Source organism: Lissotriton helveticus, chromosome 10, assembly GCF_964261635.1.
Source record: "Lissotriton helveticus chromosome 10, aLisHel1.1, whole genome shotgun sequence".
In the NCBI taxonomy this organism is placed as follows: Eukaryota; Metazoa; Chordata; class Amphibia; order Caudata; family Salamandridae; genus Lissotriton; species Lissotriton helveticus.
The window spans coordinates 393,235,687-393,258,054 of record NC_136071.1 but is presented as its reverse complement, the minus strand read 5'-3'; the positions used below and the strand labels follow the sequence as shown (position 1 = coordinate 393,258,054).

The window sequence follows — 22,368 nt, the reverse complement described above, 5'->3', positions numbered from 1 at the left end:
GTCAGCATAGGACACGATGGAAATACCAAATTCCTGGATGATATGAGCTAGGGGGCTGAGGTAAATATTAAAGAGGGTTGGGCTCAGGGAGGAGCTCTGGGGCACCCCCCAGGGTGCAGGAAAAGGGTCTGCCTTGGTCTGTGGTGGTTAGTGATTTGATGATTTTAAAGAGTTCCCTGGCCGAGTTGGAGGATTTGGCGATTTTTTCTTCATAGAAGGCGGCTTGCGCTTTCCTGACACCTTTTTTTTTTTTAAACCTTTATTTGCATCAAAAGGATATACAAGTCTAGGCCTACAACCACATCGGCCGGCCTCAATACGTGAAGCAATCAGAGGTTCCAAGGCAAACAGTACAGAGTCAATCAGCAAGAAGCAGAGGTAATACAATCGTAAAAGGGGGAGAATATACCTAGGAACCGGAGGGCCAAGACACAGGAGCAAAAAGGGTTAATTTTATAATATGGGGATAAGGCGTATGACAGGGTCACTTTCAATATAGAGACGTCCGAAGTCCCAAAACCATCCTCAGCAACAATAAGGGAGTATGGGGCCGCAATACAGGAGAAGCAACACAATTCACACAGGAAGATCGGGATAATTTAGACATAATCGACATTTAAGCATTATCATCGTTACATGCCCACCACCCAAACCGCAGCTAAGCCAGAACAGAGGGATCGGAAAAACATTACATCAAAACTAACCCGTCATAATGACCTCTAGGAAAAGGGAGGGAGAGGGGCGGGGGCGAGGAAAAAGGGGGGGGGAGAGGGGGGAAAGAGGGGGAAGGGAGGAGGACAAGGCGGAAAATTGAAAAAGAAAAAAGAAAGACAAAAACGAAAGAAAGAAGACACGCCGACACAGGCGTCCCGTGGCGGGAGTACAGGAGAAAACAGGAGTATCAACACCAGTGAGGGTACAGCAATCGAGAAGAAAAGCAACCGAACCATAAAAGGAGGGTTAACGACGCCACACACCCCACCCCGAACACACCACGGGAGGCAGGGACAGACGCGGCATTACTATAAAGAGATACAAAAGGGCCATAGAACCAGAAAACAAACAACAAATAGAACCCAACCCACCCAACCCACCCTGCACCCCTGTAGAAGGCTATGGCCTACCCTTCAGACAGCGTGCCTGTCGCCCTAAACCAGAACCCGAAATATAGCAAGAAAGAAAGAGAGAAGAACGAGACAAAAACAAACAGAAACAGAAAGAAAGAAAACAGGAAGGAGGAGCATAAGAACAGAAATCAATATGGTCGGCCGCCGCCCTCCGCCCAACCAGACAATCGCAGCAAAAACAGACCAGGACGACACCCCATCAAGCGCCATAAAACGTACAGAGAGGAGGGACCCCCCACCGCTCTATGGGTACAAACAACTGCGCCACTAAGTCGTATACCAATAATCAACCAGGAGTCGTGCGTATCACCCCCATCCCTTCCGAACCACAAATCCCACCCACCACATGACAGTGTAAAATGAGATACTCAATACAAGACCAGCACATAATCGAAAAAATGTTGACTACCAAGTAGACATGGGGGGTAAATCGGTCCTCAAGTGAGCAAAAGTCCGAGCAGAAAGTTTAAATGCATCAGCAATCGCAGCACGGGTGAGGAAGAACAGGAGTTCAGTTTCGCTGCTTGGGAAGGCGAGGGGGTCTCCGTAATAGACAAAGGCAAGGCCATCGGAGCAGGTGCAGGCGGCAGTCCACCAATATTTCTAGACATCCGAGCCGAACAGGGCCGCGGCTCAATGTCCAAGTCCCCGGAGTCAGAACCTCGAAAAACAGAGAGCTCCAAAGTCACCGGCACACAAAACGATCTTCGATCAGCGGCAGCAACATTTGCAGCACTCGAGGGGGGGCGAGGCAATGGAGTCACTGAAACAAGAGGGCGGCAAGAAGAAACGGCTGCTCAAAATGGCGGCAGTTCGGGGCGGACTCACAGGGACATCGGGGGCCAGGGATGCGCGCAGGGATCTCAGAGCTTCCAGGATATCTTTGACCGTAAGCTCACGCTCACCAGACCGGATCCCCGCGCAATTAGGCAACCCAAGCCCGCCACCACAAGGCGATTCATGGTTCAGAGGGTCGGCCGCCATTTCGCAAAGCCAGCCCAGTCGCCGCCCTCCGCGACCCCCAAAAAACTGTTAAAAAATGTAGGACTTTACAGAGCTCCGGGGGGGTCCCAGCAATGGCAGCCTTGGTGCCGAAAGGATGTCCGCCCAATGCGGGTCTCCGCCTACACCAGCACCGGCGCCCCCAACAAGCAGAGTCCGGGCGCAGAGGACCAGGGCCGCCGGACAAAGCAGCGGCGGGGGGAGAACCCCTTCACAGAGTCAGTCCCCGGTGCATCTCACCCACATCAGCCGCGCGGTCACCAGGGCAGGCCCGGATCAGGATCGCCGGGATTTTCGCACAACGTCTCTCATCATGGGTTCACTCTCTCGACCGGGGCCGACAGTCGTCGGATCCCACAGGCTAGGTCCCGGTCCAGGTTCCACGGAGGCCCTGGTCTCACGGAGGGCACAACTTCGGAGCCCCTGAACGTAGAAACCTCCGGACCAAATGGTGAGTACAAGCGAGGTGTTCCGTTACCGATTCTCCGATAATGTGTCGTCCCCGGACAGGATATTATACAGGATACATGATCAGGCCGGAGGGCTGCGGGAGCCGAGCTAAAAGGCGACCATTACGCTCGCGAGCTTGGCTCCTCCTGACACCTTTTTGATATAGATGTATGGCAACTCTATAACTTTTTTTTAGTTCAGGATCGTAGGATTTCCTCCACTCTTGTTCCATTCTTTTGCATTTCTTTTTCTGTTCAACTAGCGCGGGGGTTAACAAAGAGGATCTGTTGGGTGTTTTATGAGATAGGGGCCTGGCTTCGAAAAAGTGTTCTCGGTCATTGTAAAATAACTTTTGGGGTGTTGTTGGGCAGTTGAACGTTTCAAGTGTTTTATTTGGGGGAGAAAGTTCATCCTTAGGACTGACTACAAACCTTTCGTAAGTAATTAAAGTGGTTCTGTTATTAAAGATCACACACCCAGGATAGCCAGATTAAGTTCCAAGCTTTTACAATACAAATTCACTGTTGAATATATTCTTGGTGGTAAGAACACTAGGGCAGATTATTTGTCTCTCTCTTCCTTAAGCTTTACTGACTATCCTGAGAATGTTGATGAAAATAATGATGTCTCATCGCTAGTGCTGATGTCTGTCACAACACCACCTTCACTGAACAAGAGTGGAATGCTGAATGTAGGAGAGTAGGGTCTGCTTTCCTATGGGCACCCCACTTTTTGCTTTTTGCTTCACTGGTTTTCGACTTAATGTGGCTGTGGGCCTGCTAATCAGACCCACAGCCTGCTGTTCTCTCTCTAAATTCATAACCATGTAATTTAGGTACATCACCAATTGGGTAGTGGATCACCTTATGAGCCCCTGTACAGTGTACTATAGGTACCCAGGGCATAGGTGCATCACAGGCCTACCAGGGGCTGCAGCATATCTTTTGCCACCCCTGGCTGGCCATCCAAACTGACACAACTGGCTGATCACTCAGCTGGGGCAAGGTCGTGTAATCACCCCTTGCTTAGATATAGTATACCTAGATCTAAACCTATATCTGGACGCATATACACCTATAAGTCACTCCTATGGCAGGCCTTAACAATCCTGGAGGCAGAGTGCTTGGTTTTATGTGAGATGGTGCTCTAGCATGAGCTGAGCCTGTCTGCAGCTTTCGGAACCATTTCCTCATAGCTGTTCCAGGGTATTGCCATACCATATACACTTAAGTGCATTATAATCCTCGCGGTTAGATGCCATCTTTGGTTTGGCTTTATCAAAACATGTCGAGTAAGGTGTCATACGTTTTGGAATACTACCCCCTCGCCAATTCTGGCGACGGGGGTAGCATTCCACCCTTCTAGAGGGAGAAGACATGTAGGTAACAGTAAACGCGGTTAAAACTAACCATAGCCCCAGTATCACAAAATGGATGCTGCTGCCACAGACACAAGTCTGGCCTCCTGCTGCTGACCGAAACTCCGGCAGGGGAGGCCTGGACAAATGGTATCCTGTCACAGGGAGGTGTTACACCACCCCAGACAGGAGATAGTGGATTGAGGCAGGCAGGGCGAGTGAAACTAGACACTGCCTGGGGCGCACAAGGCTCCCCATGCATAACCCAGTTCAAACCGGTGCTGGGGCACTCCAGCCCCAGCTCTGGCGCGAAACTGGACAAAGGGAAAGGGGTGTAACCACCCCCTTCCTGGGTCCCACCCATAGGAGGGACCTAGCAGGTAATCCAGCCCCTTGATTTGCAATAAAGGTAGGAGCTGTGTCCATAGACTTTAGATAATCCTGACTGAAACTTTGAAACGAAACTCTGGACCCTTTGACATCCCACTCGACGTGGAAGACTGAAAAATCTCCCTTGTGGTCAAGGAGTGACCACCCTGTGCAAACAGGCACCCTCCAGCGCCCCACGGTTTGCTTTGTTGCAGCTCCCGCCGGAGCTCGAGCAACAGAGATCGACAAGAACCGGATTCCAAGACATTCAACAGCCCGATCCACAGACACAGCAAAGCTGAGACCCGTGGAGGCGACGTGAGACGTGGGACCGGGCATCTTGAAAAGACTGCGAAGTGCTGACAGTGCAGCTCCCGAGGCACCCTCGAAGCTGCGCATTGGAGTTTGAGAAGCCCCAGCCCGAGCAGCTCGTGCACCGAAGATCACCCCTCCAAACTCACCGAGTGCTGCATGGGGCCCTTTTACATTTTCCTGCTCGACGCGTCTGTCCGGTCACTTGCCCGTTGGCTAGTGGCCTCCACAACGACGAATCTTTGAATCTACTCTGCTAGTCTGGTTGCTCCAGACTGGTCCTCGCTCCCCTGAAAAGGAGCAGCATCTCTGACCTTGCTGGTCCGAGTAAGAAGCGAACTTCAGATCCTGCGTGGGTTGCCTTTGCCAAGGCCTGTTGACTCTTATCCGGAAGCAGACACCGCCGACAGCTAGAGCCTTCGTGGGTGAGTCCGTGTTCCACTCCTGGTCATCGTCGATGCCCCCGAGTCCACATGGCAGCGAAGACAAGCTTCTCGACAACCACCTGATTGCGCCCGACATCGCCTGGTTCCTTCCTGGTTCCTTCCTGGTCACTGGATAGTGACCCAGACTCTGTGCCCTCTGCTTTATAATAATAATAATAATATCCACATTTGTAAAGCACACAATCACCCGTTAGGGTCTCGCAAGGCGCTGGGGGCCGTTTGAGAAGATTAAGCAAGCTATTGCCCAGAGTCACATGGTGCTGGGCTAATCTGCCGCCGGTGCCAGGGATCGAACCGTGATCCCCAGATTCCGGAGTCAGTCGCCCTGGCCGCGGCGCCACACCTCTTCCTTTCAGGCACTCTACATCTTCGATCCACCCTTGGATCCAACCGGACTTTTCTCTCCTGGCCGCCTGCAGCATCTTCATCTCCAGGCTCCATAGAACTCCACGACGAAACCCGACACGCTTTGGCACCTATGCACCCGCTTCCTGTGGGTGAGGTAACGATCAAACACCGGTGCTCCTGTAGTGGTTTACACCTCTAGTGTCCTAGTTTTAAGTGGCTAAGTTCTAGTCCAGTCGGAAGACTTCTAAAACAGTAACTTTGTAACTTTTACGCACCATTGACTTTGCATTGGTGCATGCGTGTGCTTTTAGCGCTGCACCCGAGTCCCGCGGGCCTCTCCCGTCCTAACTGCTGTTAGTCCAGAGTAGCCCCAGCGATTCCCAAGGCCCTAGGCCTTACCATTGTTCGAGAGGTGGTACTTATGCCACTATTTTAGTATATGGTTTGAGTGGCTACCGGCCCTATCCATAATTGTGCAACTTGTGTATGTTTAACTGTGTTTTTGTTTAAACGCTTGTGCCTCTGGACTCAAAGACTACAGAGGATTATTCTAGTAATAAATACATATATTTGTATAATATATAACTTGTGTGGTGTCCTTTCATTTGATATTCCAGGATTGCATATGGTAAAATAGCTGGCTTCACATGCCCTCTTGAGTTAAGCCTAAGACTGCTTAGGCCTATGCTACCCCTAGGATAGCTTGTCTATAAGGTTGACTTTACAACCACCAACATAAGGGTTGTTTGGACTGATACAAGGTGATCACTAGAATAGTGAACATCATACATCAGGCCAACTTCTCACACTGAATTTCAAAAAGATGGGGAACTGGAGAGTGTAAGGGAATTTGTGATGAATGGGTGGCCTAACAAGAAGGCGCTTCCCCAGGCCTTGCAAGCTTATTTCAAAGTCGCTGATGAGCTGTCGATTGAAGAAAATTGCATCTCTGGAATGTAGATTGTTGCTATGGGTATTGGTTGTACAGCATTCCAGGTTTGTCAGTTACCTGTGGACTGCTGAGACTTTGGTCTTCTGCCTCTTATTGTATCGTTCTACACCTACACCTACATCTACATCTACACCTTCTACATCTACACCTACATCTACATCTACACCTTCTTACAAATACTCTGATCTCAATACTGTTAGATCACACAGATTTGCTTGGCAGAATCAATAGACAGCCTTCCAGACTTGTGGTGTGGGTATGAGGGTCTGTAATTGACAACTATAAGTTAGCTTGCACGTTGGGTAAACCCTGTTTCCAGCAGAGTCTACTACTCTGCTGCTAACCAAATGATATTAAACAAATGTAGAGTATCTGGCAAGGAAATAATATGTAAGTCTCCTGCATACTATTTAAAATGAGGAGAAAAGGAGCACTGCATATGGCTACAGCACTAAGGCCATGTTACTGCACGTCTGATTCTATGTCCGTTTTGGCTTGGACAGGCTATGGGTTTCTTACAGTCAACCCGTCTCTTTTGCTTGTGAAGAAGAGTGTAGCATTACAATGGATAATACGTTCCCATACCCCGAATGTTGTTGTTTGTTTGGGTAATACATCCTTTTTTGCAGCTGCTAAAATGCGTGCCTGGGGCATAGCACCCCAGTGGCAGGGACCCCAGGATATCTCAGGTATATATAGACTTTTTGACTCACTCAAAGTCAGACGAGAATAAGTCAACTGTAAAAAATGACAGACGTCTCCTTTGCTTGGTTCCCCTACCTCAATCTAGAGGTTGGTGAACTGCTTTTTCAGATGGCCACTTTTGCTATTGCTGTCTCCATTCTCTTCAATTGTTTTTCATGCTTGCTCTGCTATTGCCCCATGGCATTCTGTTGAATGAAAATTGCTAAAAAGATTTCTCCTAGCCTGGGAGAAAACCCCCACCACATGAGGAAGATTTATTTTTCATTTTTCAAATACAAACTTCTGCCTTCAGATTTTGATTTTAGAGTGCGAAAAGATGGCAACCTGTTTTGCTATATAGTGAACGTGGGCCAGCCATCATTGTAAGGTTTTGCCAAAAATACACCTTCCAATTGGAATGAAAGCACTTTTTCCAAAAAAGCCTTTAATTATGGCTGCCCCAACACCAAAGGAGGGTCTGGTATGTACACTTCTTAACAATGTATGTAAGTATGATGAAGTGACTGTTGGGGTATATTTAAATTTAGGTAGGTTACACTTCACCGTTTAAGCATGTCATTGTTCTTTGCATTACACTTTCACCGTTTAACATGCTCTCATTGTCCTTTCCATGTGAAAAAGTAATGTAACTGAAGTGAGATTCGAAACCAATCTATATTTTGTTACTAAAATGTTTCTAGGTACTGGAGGATGAGTCTCACACTCTGAACTACTGTCTCGTTTAAAATCACTTATGTATGGTAATACTGGTACAGTTGCGTGGAAATATGTATGAAGTTTAAAAAACACGTAGCCATCAGTGTCCTCGTGCTAAGACCATGGTCAATAAAACACAAGCTTGGACCCATTAAAATGCAAGTTAGGGCTTCTCAAATCCCCTAGAAGTGATAACCAGAGGTCTGTGCGCCTCAGACAAAGCCATAAGTTTGACCATTGCAAAGTGAACAATGTGCATGTATTCTGCAGAGACAAAGTTAACAGAACATAATCAGATTTCACTTAATGTCCTCTTTTTTTTCTTCCAGTCACCCATGTGATGAAAAGGATTATAACTTTTCACGGAACATATCTGCCGCAAGCTTGGGATCCTTGCTGATTCACCATAGCACGAACCATGTATCTCAGAACAGTGAACCAAACCTGATGGAACCACTAATGGGGGGGAACACGTCTGAGAACGACACTAAAATTGACATTGAGAAGGAGGTTGGTATTGAATTTCCTGCTGTTGGACTGTGAGCATGGAAAATATTTGTTTGTGCTTTCACTGCAAATCTACTCGATGACCTGAGTGTGTGCTGCAAAGCAGCCCTCAATATGTAAGACTAACTGGACCTTGAACATCAGGTACTGTACTTTCTGTTTTTTTTTATGTACTTTATTGATTTTCATAGAAGAGACACAACAGTTTGGATCAACATAATTTCAGCATATATTGGAGTCAGAAAGTATACAACATTACTAACAGTTCCCCAACTGTCCCCCCTCTCCCTCAGTTGCTCCCATCTTCCCATATAAATGTGCTAACTGGTACCCATTGTTAATGAGGTATAATAAACATTCTGAGCCCTATGATCCCCCTTCGAGACTGCAAGCAGTGTGCCTAGCCCCTATAGTAGGAGAGTCGAAATCCTAAGCAAGTCTTTATGCACGTCTATTCATCAGTCTCTGCTGTGCCCAACTCCAGCCGTTTTTTCTAGTTGGCCATCATTCTCTGGCTGCCCACAAGCCAACTCATTCTAGGTTAATGTACCAATTCCATGCTCGTCATCTCCTCCACATTCACACCAGGTTCTGGGGCATCCCGCAAGTCAGCCAGCTTTGCCACCCATGCAGTCCTATTGTCCGCCACTTTTTCACCCCTCTTACTTGTTTCATCCTCACCGCCTCTGCCACCGCCCATTGTGACATATCTTGTTGCCAGCCTGGGTATCCTGGGGGAGTAGCCCAGCCATTTTATGGCAATGCGATGTTTTTTGCAAGCAGGAAACCAAGAAGCAGAAATTTTCGACTCCGTTTCCTGCGCTTCGGGTTTTGTATCAGGCCCAACTAACAGTATCAGGTGTTGGTTGCAGGTCCCAGCTAGTGGCCCTATTAAGATGTACTACTATATCTGACCAGTATTGTGCTAGAGATGAGCAGTGCCATAATAGGTGTATAAAATCTCCTGCAGGGTGCCAGCATCTGGTACATCTGTCCGTTCGGGTGTTATAAATAGAATGTAAGAGTTTAGGGGAGTGATATGCTTGGTGTGTGAAGTATTATTATTACATGAATTTAAACTGTGCATTTGAGCTGGTCATCTTTACTCCTAGATCTTTACTACTAGGAAGTAAGGCCAACTTGCATGTGCTGTTGTGGAAATTTGGGGTCGAAACGTCGACGCCTCTTCCTTCCTTTTTGGACTTCTGGCACATGCCCATGATTTTTGTCAACTATGTATGTAGCCGCAGAATGTTCTTAAGATTGACAGTTTTCAAAGGATGCCTTAATTATTTTGGCTTTATTTTGAGTCATTTCAAATTCTATGTAAAATTGTAGCAAATGCACCTTTTTCTTGATTGTACTTAATTCTCTATGACTTTGCACTGCCCTGAGCACTCCCTCTTCCTTTCCTTTCCTACCCGATTGGGGCCTATTACTAAATGTAAATATGATGGTTGTTTTACAAATGAAATCAGGTATTGTTAAATAAAGAACAATATTTTTCATAAGTAATTTGGATTGAAGGTTTTCTAGTTTAATTGGACTATAAACTTTCTTAGTGTGTGTTGTACACAATACTCTCTCCTTGCGGGGACCCCCCTCCTCCTGTATACCGTTGTGGAAATTTTAGCATATTGGAAGTATTGCCCTGTATTGAGCACAAAGGAGTCAATCGTGTCTTCCTGAGTTATAAACTTGCCCCCAAGGTATAAATCGGCAAGCACATCACAACCTCCGTCTTTCCATTTCTGTACTGACATTACATCCACAATTTGCGCGAATGGGTTAAAATCCTATATCGCCATGTCCCTCGCTTACAGGGTGCGTCATAACACTTGTTTGAGCGCTGTTTCCCATATTCGGCACACTACACCTGTTTAACTATAAAGGGCATATCTAGTGGCCCTCGTGCCCCTCTCCTAAGCAGAGTGGGGAGTGGCTGGCCCCCATGGGAGCCACTTAACAGTTATTTTTCTCACTTATCCCTTGGGTCCAACCAGTGGACATGTTGTAAATGTGCTGCCAGATAATAACGCTTTATATTAGGTATCTCTGGTCCTCCTCTCTCCCAGATCTGTCTGAGCATGGGTAGTCCAATTTGTTTTCGTCTAAAATGAGTCAGTATACTTCGGTGAAACAGTGCCAGGGATGTGATAAAACATGCCCTGCAACACATGCACGTGGGGAGCACCACCGTCTTCAGGATCGTGGCTCTGCCCATCAAGGATAGAGAAAGGTCCCTCCAGAATCAAATCAAACCTCAAAGATCCTCCAATACTCTGCCAAAGTTAAGCTCCAGAAAGGTTTGCTCCATGTGAGCCATTCTGACCCCCAAGTGGCATATTCCTTCTGGCCCCAAGGGAGCCCCACCCGTGGAAGAGCCTCAGTCAGGGTGCCAAACAGACAACCCATCGGGAATAGCTTGGATTTGTTATGTTCACATACAGGCAAGAGGCTTCTCCAAACATTTGTAGGATGTTTAAAAGTATGGAGACTGAGTATTCCAGGCTCCACAGATACACTGAGGCATCATCTGCATATAAGGATATCACATGCGTGACATCACCCACTTTGATGCCCCAGGATCTTAGCGCATGACGTGTTAACACTGCCTGTGCTCCATGGTTAACACAAACAGGAGGGGTTACAGGGAATAGCCTTTGCAAGTGCCCCTATATAGTTGGAATCTACTGGAGACGACTCCTCCCATGCGTACCCTGGCTCCTGGGACATTATATAGTAGTTTGATCCAGGCTATATAGTGTGGGCCAAGCCCTACCTTAACTAGTACCCGCTTGTTCGATGTCTAAAAAAGCCAAGGCATATCACTATTTTACCGATGTGTGACCAGATATATGTGTGACAGGCACCTAAGGTTATGCATATTGCTTCTCTTTGGTATAAAGCCACATTGGTCATTATGTACCAATGCTGAAAGATGTGGTAACAATCATGCTGCCAATATGCAGCAAAAGATTTTTTTTTTATGAAAACAAATAAATTAGCTTAAAGTACAGCAACACTTGAAAAGTCTTAGTTTATTATATACAACTTAAATCAAGATATATTATCATACTTATACATATATACCTTCCATGTACTTATGTTTACTCCAGTATTGGAGCTTTCATAAATTCATGTGCTTGAATCATTCCCTGTGGTCGAGATGAGAGTCCCCGGTACCATACAATACAATAGCAGTAGAATGATAAACATAAAGCAAGAAGGCACTATACTATAGCCTTATAGCCCGCCGTAACGGGCTATACCGGCTATTAAAGGCCCACTGAATCGTTAAAGGCCCGAGCCGAAGGCGAGGGACTTTAACGAAACAGCGGGACTTTAATAGCCGGTATAGCCCTGCTACGAAGGGCTATAAGGCTATTAGAACATTCTGCCACTAGAGGGCAGAATGTTCTAACAAATCAAACAAAGGGTTCTCGAAGCTCGAGGGGATATAAATCCCCTCGAACTTCAAGAAGCCTTTGTAGAACATTGCAATGTTGCTCTGCGGGCCTTTACCGGCCCGTAGAAGCAGGGAGCACTCATTGTCTGCAATGGAGCTCCCAACATTCCAATGTTCTAATATGCCTTTTACTTTTGAAGTCTATTATAGTCATTTTTCCAAAAGAGACCAAAGGTATCCCTCAGCCAATGGGACTGCAGTGCCCTTTGGAACACTCCTGAAAGAAGCAACAGAACCTGAGCTTTTCTAGGGTGTTAGGGAGTGTCAGGCCCTGTAATCCTCGGAGATGTACGATGCTATATGGGGTCCACCTCCTGATAGCTCAAAGGTCTGATTTTAGCCACAGACTCTCTCGAGAGATCAGGTGAGGGAAAGAAAGATAGGGATCAGCAGGGAAGGAGATCTGCAACGAGAAAACACACAATGATCAAAACCCCTTGCTGCTGCTTCTAATGTGACAGAAAACATATGTATACATCACGGGCTAAATTACCCTTCTTAAATGCTTGGAAAAGAAAATAACTGTGCTTTATTTCAAGGTATTGAATCAGATAAGCCACTGCCTCTACTTGATCTGAAGATAGAAGAATGATATTACTACATGTAGATATACCCACAGTATCATGTCAGAAGAAGTATGGCAATATGGTGTCCGTGCATACCTAGAGACGATAAGTGGAATAGAGAACAGGGGAATGAGCTATCTTTCGCGGAGCTCAACCTGCCCCTGCTATGAAAGATAACAAGCAGACACAAACTTAATTATGCTTGGTCCAGAAATAAAGAATACTGAGTATGCAGAATCACATATGAAGAAATGTACTTCCATCAATAAAGAAATGAAGGTTTAGCTCCAAATTCCATAGAATAAAACCACTAGTCTCTCATATGAACTTGCTGTATTGACCTCATACATGCCAAGGAAATAGACACACATATAGAATTCAGGAAGTGGTAAGTTTGCCGCAGCGCGGCCGCGCAGCTGCTCGGCCACAAGTCCACTCTGACAACGAGGGCTGTAATCACTAGTAAAGGCTCCTGGTAACCCCGTAAGAGCTGGTCCAGGCTCAACCAACGGGAATAAAAGCCTTAATCAGGAAAGTATTTAGCGCGTGAACAAGGCGCTCTCAGAGAACAACAAAAGGTCACAGGTAACAGCCTTCGCAAGAGTCAGAAGAACTGACTCGTCCAACGGGGCTGTATGAGGCCACTCCGCTCGGGAACGGAGCAAAAATGCAACGAGAGATCAGGGAAAGTTTTGGTGCTAACCGCACCCCTATCAGAATCTTGAGCCGCCTTTCAAAATGGAACTCCAAGAATTTTCGGCACCGGACTAAAACTCCATGAAGCCTTGGCCCGGCTTCAGCGTAGCGTATGACGCCCCCTTGGCATCACGGGATGTGTAGTTCCGTCTCTACCGCTTCCGTCTACACGGGTCTGTGAGTCTCGGCAGTGTTCGAGTGTGACCCCCGGAGTGCGCCGTGACAGGGAGTGTCCTCTGAGCTCTGCTCAGCGTTATCTAAGATACTTTACCAGGCCTCTGTCTCTATTTCTATACTGCTGCGAAGGCTTTCACCTTTATTTCTCAAAATACATCATGTCTGACAAGAAGAAGAAAGGTCTCTTCAAACCCTGTAATTCTTGTGGCAAGAAAAGGTTATATTCTGAAGACCCCACCCCGATTTTATTTATTGTCTATATCCAGATCACTCCCCAAAGGATTGTTAGGTATGTCTTACCTTTTCTTCAAAGACTTTAGAAGGCAGAGAGAGCAGGCTGCTGATATGGCTCCAAAAGCTCAAAACAAGAAAAGAGCACATTTCAGATTAGGACAGTGAGGACTCCTCTTCATCATTTAGGAGATCCCACAAAAGAGAGGGATCTGTATATTCTTGATCCTCCCCTGAACAGACTAAGAAAGCCACACAAAGACCACCCATGGGTCTTATAAAGGCCACATCCCCTCCAAATCTCCTTACAGAGCTAGGTCTCATTCGTCTGTTAAGGCAAAAAAAGAAGCTTAAAGCTACTCAAAAAGAGCTACAATTGCACCTCCAGAACCATTACACCACCTCCTAAGGCCTTGTATGAATTTAAGGAGCCCTCCTTGGCTTCACACTCCGGCAGGTCATCGTCGACCACTCCACCATTGAAGAGAGTGTCGTCGTCTGCACCGTGACGATGAAGATGTATATGGCGGCATCATTGATGAAGGCAACAACCGGCTTCATCGTTGATCGTTGACGGTGACAGCTTCTAGACCATCCTTGTTAAACATTGCCTCATCGTTAACAGTATCTCCTCCGTCAACGATGATTTCAGGGCTGATGAAGGCTCCACCATTGATGGCTATGCCGATGGCGGCTCCACCTACGGCTAAATCCTTCTTTGCGTCGACGGCCTCGTCGATGACAGAAAAAGGACTGAACTCTTGAAAATCAACGCTGGTAACCCTATAACACACCTCTTCTAGTAAGGTGACATCCCTTGTACCTACTGAGCTTTTAGAAGAGGAAGGGCACTTGATAACGAAGGTCTTTATGGCGTAGAAAACAGTAGATCCCAGTTACTTGTCAATTGCCAGTAGGATGATGATTATTAGGATGAGAAGTATAATCAACAATATTATGCTCCTCCGGAACAACCATTCCAAGAGGATATAGTTGGTGTGCCAAGTTCTTTGCTCTCCGACCTAAAGTATATGCTGTCAGATTACAGAAAAAGGTTTCCACCCGTTACAACGATGGCTCTTCATCCACGTATGCTGGCCAGGCTACTAGCACTTCAACCATCTACTCCATTACAAATACCTACATCTTTACCTCGTCCAGAGTCCAATACACCATGTACAGCCCTACTTCATAGCCCAGATACATCAGATGAGGACCATGAAGAAGGTGAACCTCAAGAGCCCAATACACAATGGGATGACTATTTAATCCCAACCCCATCATCTCCTTCCTTTGTGGCCGATTCATCTCCTGAGGATATCATAGGTTTCCACAGTTTACTAGAGAGAGCAGCTAGAAGATTTGTGCTTTCCATGCCATCCAAACAGAAAGAATGTTTTTTATATGACTTATCGTTCCAGAGGATTGTGCGCTCCATGCCTATTGTGGGCTACATTTGGGTAGAAGGTCTGAAAGTATTGAAAACCGGCTATAGTCACAGCATTTCTTTGAGCCTTGATAAAAAGTGTTAGGCTCTGGAGGATGCTCCGGCCTGTCTAACTGGTCATCTCAAACTGGATTCAGTAATTGCCCAGGCAGCTCAAAGGCAATCGAAAAAAGCCCTGCACCCTGCTTTTTGCACGTCTAGACAAAGAGGGCAGATGCTTAGACAACATCTGGAAAAGATTTTCATCCATGTCAGGATTGACAGTGAGGGCAACTAAATCCCTGATTGTGCTGGGCAAGTACGATAGTCAGTTACAGGTGGACATTGCCCCAAACATAGACCAGCTTCCTGAGGAGGCCAGATGGAAGCTAAAAAGAGTATGCAGGAGACGCAGAGGGCATCAACATAAATTATTGGGTGCACTATTGATATTGCCGCCACTGCATTTCGCCAACTCACAACTTCAGCTGTACTCCGAAGATAGGGCTGGCTTAAAGCTACATCTTTTTGCCTTGCAGTGAAGAATACAAATTTAGACCTCTCCTTCGATGGCCAGGCTTTGTTTGGGAAACATGTGAATGAGGCCTTACAGGCCTTAAAAATGGACACTGGAAAGTTACTCGGAACACTGCAAATTGGAAAGTCTTCTTTTCGTGGACACAGAGGACGTGGTATGCCTGCATATAGGGGGGATATCAATAATACAGGTATCACGCCTACACCTCGACCTCACAACAGCATCGTCCTCAGTACACCCAAGCACAGCACCCTCAAGAGATGTACAATAGACCGCTGCTCAGAAGGAGAGCTGCCGGCCAAGGAAAATAATCTAATCTCTGCCAATGACCTGTCCCAGGCTCCGGCTGCCCATATCCCAGCATCTCTCAGTCTAGTGGACAAAATATCCAAATTCATACATTGTTGGAAGGATATAACATTCGACCACTGGGTCCTGGACCTTGTGCAAAAAATGAAAGAATTGGTGGCTTATCTATGACCTCAGAGATCTCAGCATCTATCTCAAAAAGCAATCATTCAGCATGATAACACTACAAGATGTTCTTCTGCATCTAAACCACTGGGATTATATGTCAACCCTTGATCTCCAGGGAGCGCATTTTCATAACTCAATCCTTCCTTCCCACAGCAAACTCCTCAGGTTCTCAGTAGCCGGCAGCCACTACCAATTTTGAGTTCTACCTTTTGGTCTAAAATCAGCACCCAGGATTTTCACAAAGTGTCTAGCACTGATAGTGGCATTCTTAAGAAGACAAAAACACCAAGTCTTTCCCTATTTGGATGCCTGGCAAATTCCTGGCAGACTGTGCAGAGATCTACAAGTCCTTGTATAAGCCTCTTCAAGAAGCTGGGTCTTACTCTCAATTGGAAACAAGCATTAAAAATGCAATAGTTCTCGCCTTTGATTAAGTTAAAGCCATTTGCTTTGCTAATGGTATTGTATAGTAAAGAAAATGGCTTTAGCTTAATAAAAGGCGAGACCTATTGCATTTTCATTGCTTGTTTATAGTGCTAAGAGGCGATGAGACAGTGCACAGAAAAACAATATAAAAGCTGGCGCAATTAAGGTATAGTTTTAGCCCGAAGACAAAAAACTGGTGCAGGACTGTGGTGGCTTGTACCAGGGCACCAGAGGCTGCAGGTATCAGGTGCCCAGAAATTAGCTCCACAGGTCACGCAGTATTTAAAGACACACTACTGCTTGCAGTGCCATTTGTGCTACAGTCAGTCCAGTAAATCCAGGTGGAAAATCTTGTATAACATTATTTAATTGAAGGCCCTATTCTGCAAGAGAAAGTACCATCTATCAAGCATTCTCCTTGGTTGGGAAAAAGGAAGGAAATGGTGAGTGAGTCTGAACAAGCATATGCCAGTCAGAGTAGGCGTACAAGGGCCTTTTTTGGCCTTAGTTTTGAGGGATGTTCTAAGGTATCACACAAAGGAAAAAAGGCATCACGTATATGAACTGGGTTGCTTCCAAAGATTTTAGGCTGGAATATGAAGCCTGTGAGGCAGTCATCTATTTCACACATGACTAGCCATCAGATGGGTAGTCATGACCAATTCTGGGCAAGACTGTTCATTTCAGTCAGTCAAAGAGTCTTTATTCGATTTAGTTAAAAATCATACAAAGAGAATAAAACATTTTTGTACAAGTAAAACACAATTAAACAATTTTATATCAATCGAATTCATGTGACGAAAAATGTAAGCTAAAAACATGATTAATAAAATAATGGATAAAATTCATACGGGGGAATCTTATGGTATCTTACGTGATCTCGATATAGCCGCCGCCACTAATAAGTTTGCCATACAAAATGTGATGCGGATGTTACACAATGATTGGAGATAGATCATGGCTGGTCTCACCTGGGAGAAACCAGCTTCACTTAGAATAGGTAACAAATATGTTTTCTGGGCAAGACTGTTCATTTACATTCTCACGCAAAGCGCCAAACACACTGGCAGCTCATCCTCTTGGTTCTCAATGAGACCGGTTAAGAAAGGAAACGTAACGCCAAAATAAGGGTCACTGGTTGCTTCACGTACAACACAAAATGCAACCTCAAATACATTCATTTTTTCAAATAACGTGGAAATTCCAATTCAAAGGCTCGTACTGATGTTGCTTTAAATTCACAGTTTCCTTACAAAGCTGCAAGTGCTTAAAACTTTTTTTTTTTTTAAATACAACAAATCGATCCAAGAATTATCTTTTGATTGGTGTTTGATCATGTGCAAGGGTAGTTTCAATAACCCGACAAGAGTGGTATGTGAGCTGGGAAGGAAAGGGTGGAGCAGATACTGTTGGAAGAACATGATGGATGCGACAGACAAGGAAACGATGACACACAAAAACAAGCTGGCCACTCAGCTGGCTTTCTCGCCAAGATGACACTTTTACACAAGTGTCATGAATTTGCCACTTGCACGACGAGTGCTGGGGGAGGCACGGAAAAGAAACTCATCTCCCTGTGCTAGCACTCGAAGCACATTCTTTCGCCCGTTTCAAATATACAGCACTGTGTCCTGTGCACCTTGCCATGTTTAGCATTCAGAGTCAGAGCAAACAAGATTAAAACCCTTAAAATGTGCATACAATGCAAGTCAACAATGTTAGGCTGAATGTATGACAGAATGACAGGACTTTAATGCCAGAAGTTGCAATACTCAGACCGAGATGCCGTTTCAATATTGACTACAGTGGGAGATATCATTATTAAGCAAATGTATTTATGCCGCTCTCAAAAGTATCAACAATTTCACACTCTTTTCCCCCTCCACCTCCGTCAAGAAATGTAAACAGTACAAAAATATCAGCTTGTGTTTCAAGTAACAATAATATGCTTTAAAACAAAGCCAGGTTTAAGTTAAAATGGCACAGAAATAAAAATCCTCCCCTCTCTCATGAAATAAACCCCACCACGGACGTGCTAGCTTATTCAGGGATGGCCCTTCCTCAAGTAAAGTGCCCCGGGTGAAACTACATTTTGCTCCCTCCGGATCTTCATTCTTTCTGCATCTATCCCCTCCCACTGATGATCCGGTGGGGGAGGGATATCAGGGTGGCTTATGTATTCTCTGGTCACGTCCTTGCTGAATACCTCAGACCAGCAGTGCTTAATTTGAGCAGGAGCTTTCAGGTGCACTGCACCTGCACTTCCCTCACAGGGCTAGGGCTACAATTTCTGACCCTGCAGGTGGTGGTCTCAATATTAATTGTTCAAATTCAAAATAAAAAGAATAACATACATTGCATGGTTTCTGGCTGGTAAATGTTCATAGACAGGCCAGCATACACCTGTCCAGGCAGGCATGATTGTGTTTCACCAAGTTAGTGATGATGTCATCTCACCGATCACAAATCCAAGAAGTCATCGATAAACTATGTCTTGCATTCTATTCCCAGAGTCTGCTGCACTATGCCACTGCCTGAACCTAAGCCTCCCATTGGATAATTGTAGCTGGGGGCTGGCTCAAGGCGGAGTTGAGGCAAGGAAGCTGCGAGAGCGCATTTGGTACTTGGGAGTGAGGACTTTCCACTTGCTGCATAGCCAGAGTAGCATATCCCGCAGCCCTGCATTGCTGCGATCCTCAACGTGCTTGATGCGGCTCTGGCCCAACACAACTATTGTGCGCCATGGCGTCACCTGTAGATTCTGTGCGCCGTACCCCAGCATGGTAATTGCGGAGCGTGTGTGAGTCCAGTAGGCACCACAGCCATACTTACCGGCATTGGCAGCATTACGGCTGGGGACAATGCCTGTGCTGTAGCAGGCAGGGTCACAGCAAGCTGAGCAGTGGATGCCAATGCCGTCGCCTTCCCTGGACCTACTAATTACAGGCAGCACTAGTAGTGACATCACCTGCTGTGCTCGAGCAGCTACCTGTTCTGCAAATAACCCAGTTATACTGCACTGATTAATATATGCAAAAAAAGAATTTTCATTTGGTGGACATTTTGATTTTGCACTCGGTGTAGGTAAGAAAGTAAAACACATGTCATCTTCCTCTTCTTTAGGAAAGACAATAGGGAAACGCAGAGTTCAAAATAGCAGGGACATGTACAGGCTGACGACAGGGGTCACAGACAGCAGCAGTGTTATAGATGAGAGAGACAGCAGGAGTAAAGAGGAGAAAGAAACAACAGGAGAGGAGAGAGATAAGACGGAGCTAAGTAGAAGAAAAGGAGAGCAAATCAGATACAAACAGAAAGCAGCCATGATGTGAAGAAGAGAGCATTAAGAGGAGAGAAGATAGAATGAAAGGATGTAGAGGACAGGACAGAGGAAAAAAAGCAGACAAATGATAAAACGGAGACACCGCTAATCACTGCTAGAAGAGTGAACGTAAAGAGCCAAGATAGAGGGGAGAGATAGCAGAACATGGATAAAAGTGAAGAGGAAAAAGGGCAGGGGTAGAATGAATAGAGGGCAAATCAGAAATGCAGGGAATAAGGTAACACACCAGGTGTGACAAAGATGATAGAAAACAATTAGAGAGGTTAGAAGATAGACTCTTAGAGCAAAGACGTAGGGGACAGAAAACAGATCAAGGTTAGAAGATAGAGACTGAGGCAGTGAGAGTGTTGAAAGTGGGGCTCACCGGAGGAAAAAGTGAGTTGTGGCCTCCATGGCAACATTTTCAGCACCTGCACTTCTTTTTTTACAAATTAAGTACTGCAGGCCAGTGACCTGCCTGTTAACACACACATTTGCCCCTTGAGACCTCACCTTAATCACCTATTCAGTTGGGCAACGAAGAAGGAAGGAGGGGGAGGTGAGAAGGGGGGGGTAAGCTAATCGGATAGAGACTAACGTGAAAAAAAATTATATCCAGCCTGCACTCTGGAGATAATGAACAGAACCGGCACCCTGGAATAAAAGCATTATTCGAAGAAGCTCATGGGTTGAGTTACATGTGAGACCCTTAACTGTAGGCACCCCGAGCCAGGGTCCAGCTCGCCGGTACCAAAAGCCGCCCTTCACCACCCCCTTTTGTACCGCTTTGTTCGGCACAGGGTCAGACTGATTTACATATGGCCATGTCTGAACTGGGGTGGCAGAGTGGGCTAAAGAACGGTGATGGATTAAGCCCAGATCTGTTGACTGGGTGTGAGTGTTTGATTGGTTCAGATGCTCCGTCCATCACCACCCCCTTTTGTAACGCTTTGTTCGCCATAAGTTGGCAGGGTATGCTCAGACATGAGTCCCTTGCTCACTTTGCCACTGGATTCAAGCAAGCCTGGCTGAAGACGGCTGAAATGCCAGAAACCGGTCTTAGGAAGTTTGTTTCCGGTCCAAGGAAGGCATGGCTTGGCAGTTCGGGCTGGACTGTTCCCATGAGGCACAGGGTAAGACTGATTTGCATATGGCCATGTCTGAACTGGGGTGGGCTAAAGAACGGTGATGGATTAAACCCAGATCTGTTGACTGGGTGTGAGTGTTTGATTGGTTCAGGTGCTCCGTCCATCACCACCCCCTTTTGTACCGCCTTGACTTTAAGTCACTGCTTGAGAGAATGCAAAAAAGAACTACAAACACCTTTGGTTCACGGCTAGCGGCCAGAGAGGGTGGCCTACAGTCAGGTAGTACAATCCATGACCCCCTTACCAGTGAATTGGGAAAACAACACGTAGTGAAGTACCCCCCATTTTAAACGGGCGAGATTCCTTTGCAAACGGGGGCGCTGGGGAGGGGGAATAGAGGCACCTGTCTGGTAAGTTAAGGGAAAACACTTGGGGGTGCGCATGAGGGCACAGGCAGACTCTTTTTGTTTAGTTCACAGCAGGGGGAATGCGGATTGGAGAGAGGAAGCCTGGTACTTGGAGACAGACTGCAACGTCCTGGGGTAACTATTACAAGGAGTCCGGCAGTTAGGGGAGTTACCACTATTTAATAAGTCACGGGTACATTCAGGCTCTACCACCGAAGTTACGGCAAGAAGCAATCGGTGGGATGCAGGGAAGGCTGAAGGTGGTTGCGCGGGTAGTTGGGGAGCGGACGGACACCTTTTGGAAGGGGTGGGGGCGCTTGTGGTGTGAGGCAGTGGGGATACATGGGAGGGCTGCTGTGGTCCCGCGTTGCGGGGAAGGAATAAGAGACTGCATGTGGGCGTAGGGGGTGAGCGGGTGCGGTCCTGTGTTGCCAGAAAGGAATAAGAGACCGCATATGGGCATGGGGAGTGAAGTCTGCGGTCCCGGGTTGCGGGAAAGGAATAAGAGACCGCATATGGGCGTGGGAGGTGAGCGGGTGCGGTTGGGAATGCGGGTGAGGGGGGCGAGGGTTGTTGTGCGAAGCAGATACACACACACACATGGGCGGCATTCACAGGCATTCCTGACATGCCCTGGAGGTGAGTAACACACGCAAGGCAGCAAGGTATGCCAGCGCGTGGCTACACCTGCCCCCCGCCTCCTCCGTGAGCGAGGACCCCAAAGCCAGGGCCCCTTCGTGAACCAACAGGGCGGAAAAACAAGTACAACTGCGCAGCCGGGAGGAGGGGCAGTGACGTCTCTATGAATGCGGCGTAAAGGCAGCGTGATTGGTAATACATGTCCAATCACAGAGCCGGACTGGCACGTGCAGGCAGCATGACGGAGAGGCGGCATGAAGACTTTTGTTATCTGCTTGTTAAATAAAGAAGCAGATAAGAAAAGTCTTCACGACAGCCGTTAGGCAGGTGAGGCAGGCCACCGGAAAGCCAAAGCGAGGCAACTAAAATCCCTCCTTTCCAGTGGGAAGCCAGCGTTTACCATAAACGCTGACACTACCCAATGGAAAAGAGGGGCGGGGCTTGAGTCCCCTTCTGAAAAGTAACTTGTTTACTATAGCTCTTGCAGGCGAAGAGTGCATGTGCTCCAATGCCAGGCGTGACCTAAAAATCAAGTACACAACCTTCAAATGCAAACCTGAACACAATAGCCAACGTAGCCTGTCCCACCGTAGAAAGGCAGCTAATGCTCATTGTATTGGTGAAAGCCATCCACA

The 22,368-nt window shown here is 46.6% G+C and overlaps 1 protein-coding gene across 4 annotated transcripts in view; it reads left to right on the top strand.

Annotated features, from left to right (window-relative positions):
- SLC4A2 (solute carrier family 4 member 2) overlaps positions 1–22,368 on the top strand; it is a 1,409,997-nt gene that overhangs the window by 818,000 nt on the left and 569,629 nt on the right. For all 4 annotated transcript variants that reach the window (XM_078662834.1, XM_078662833.1, XM_078662832.1 and 1 more), the window contains one exon: positions 8,094–8,274. In XM_078662834.1, the coding sequence (XP_078518960.1) occupies positions 8,094–8,274 (181 nt within the window). The remainder of the gene's footprint in view (positions 1–8,093; positions 8,275–22,368) is intronic.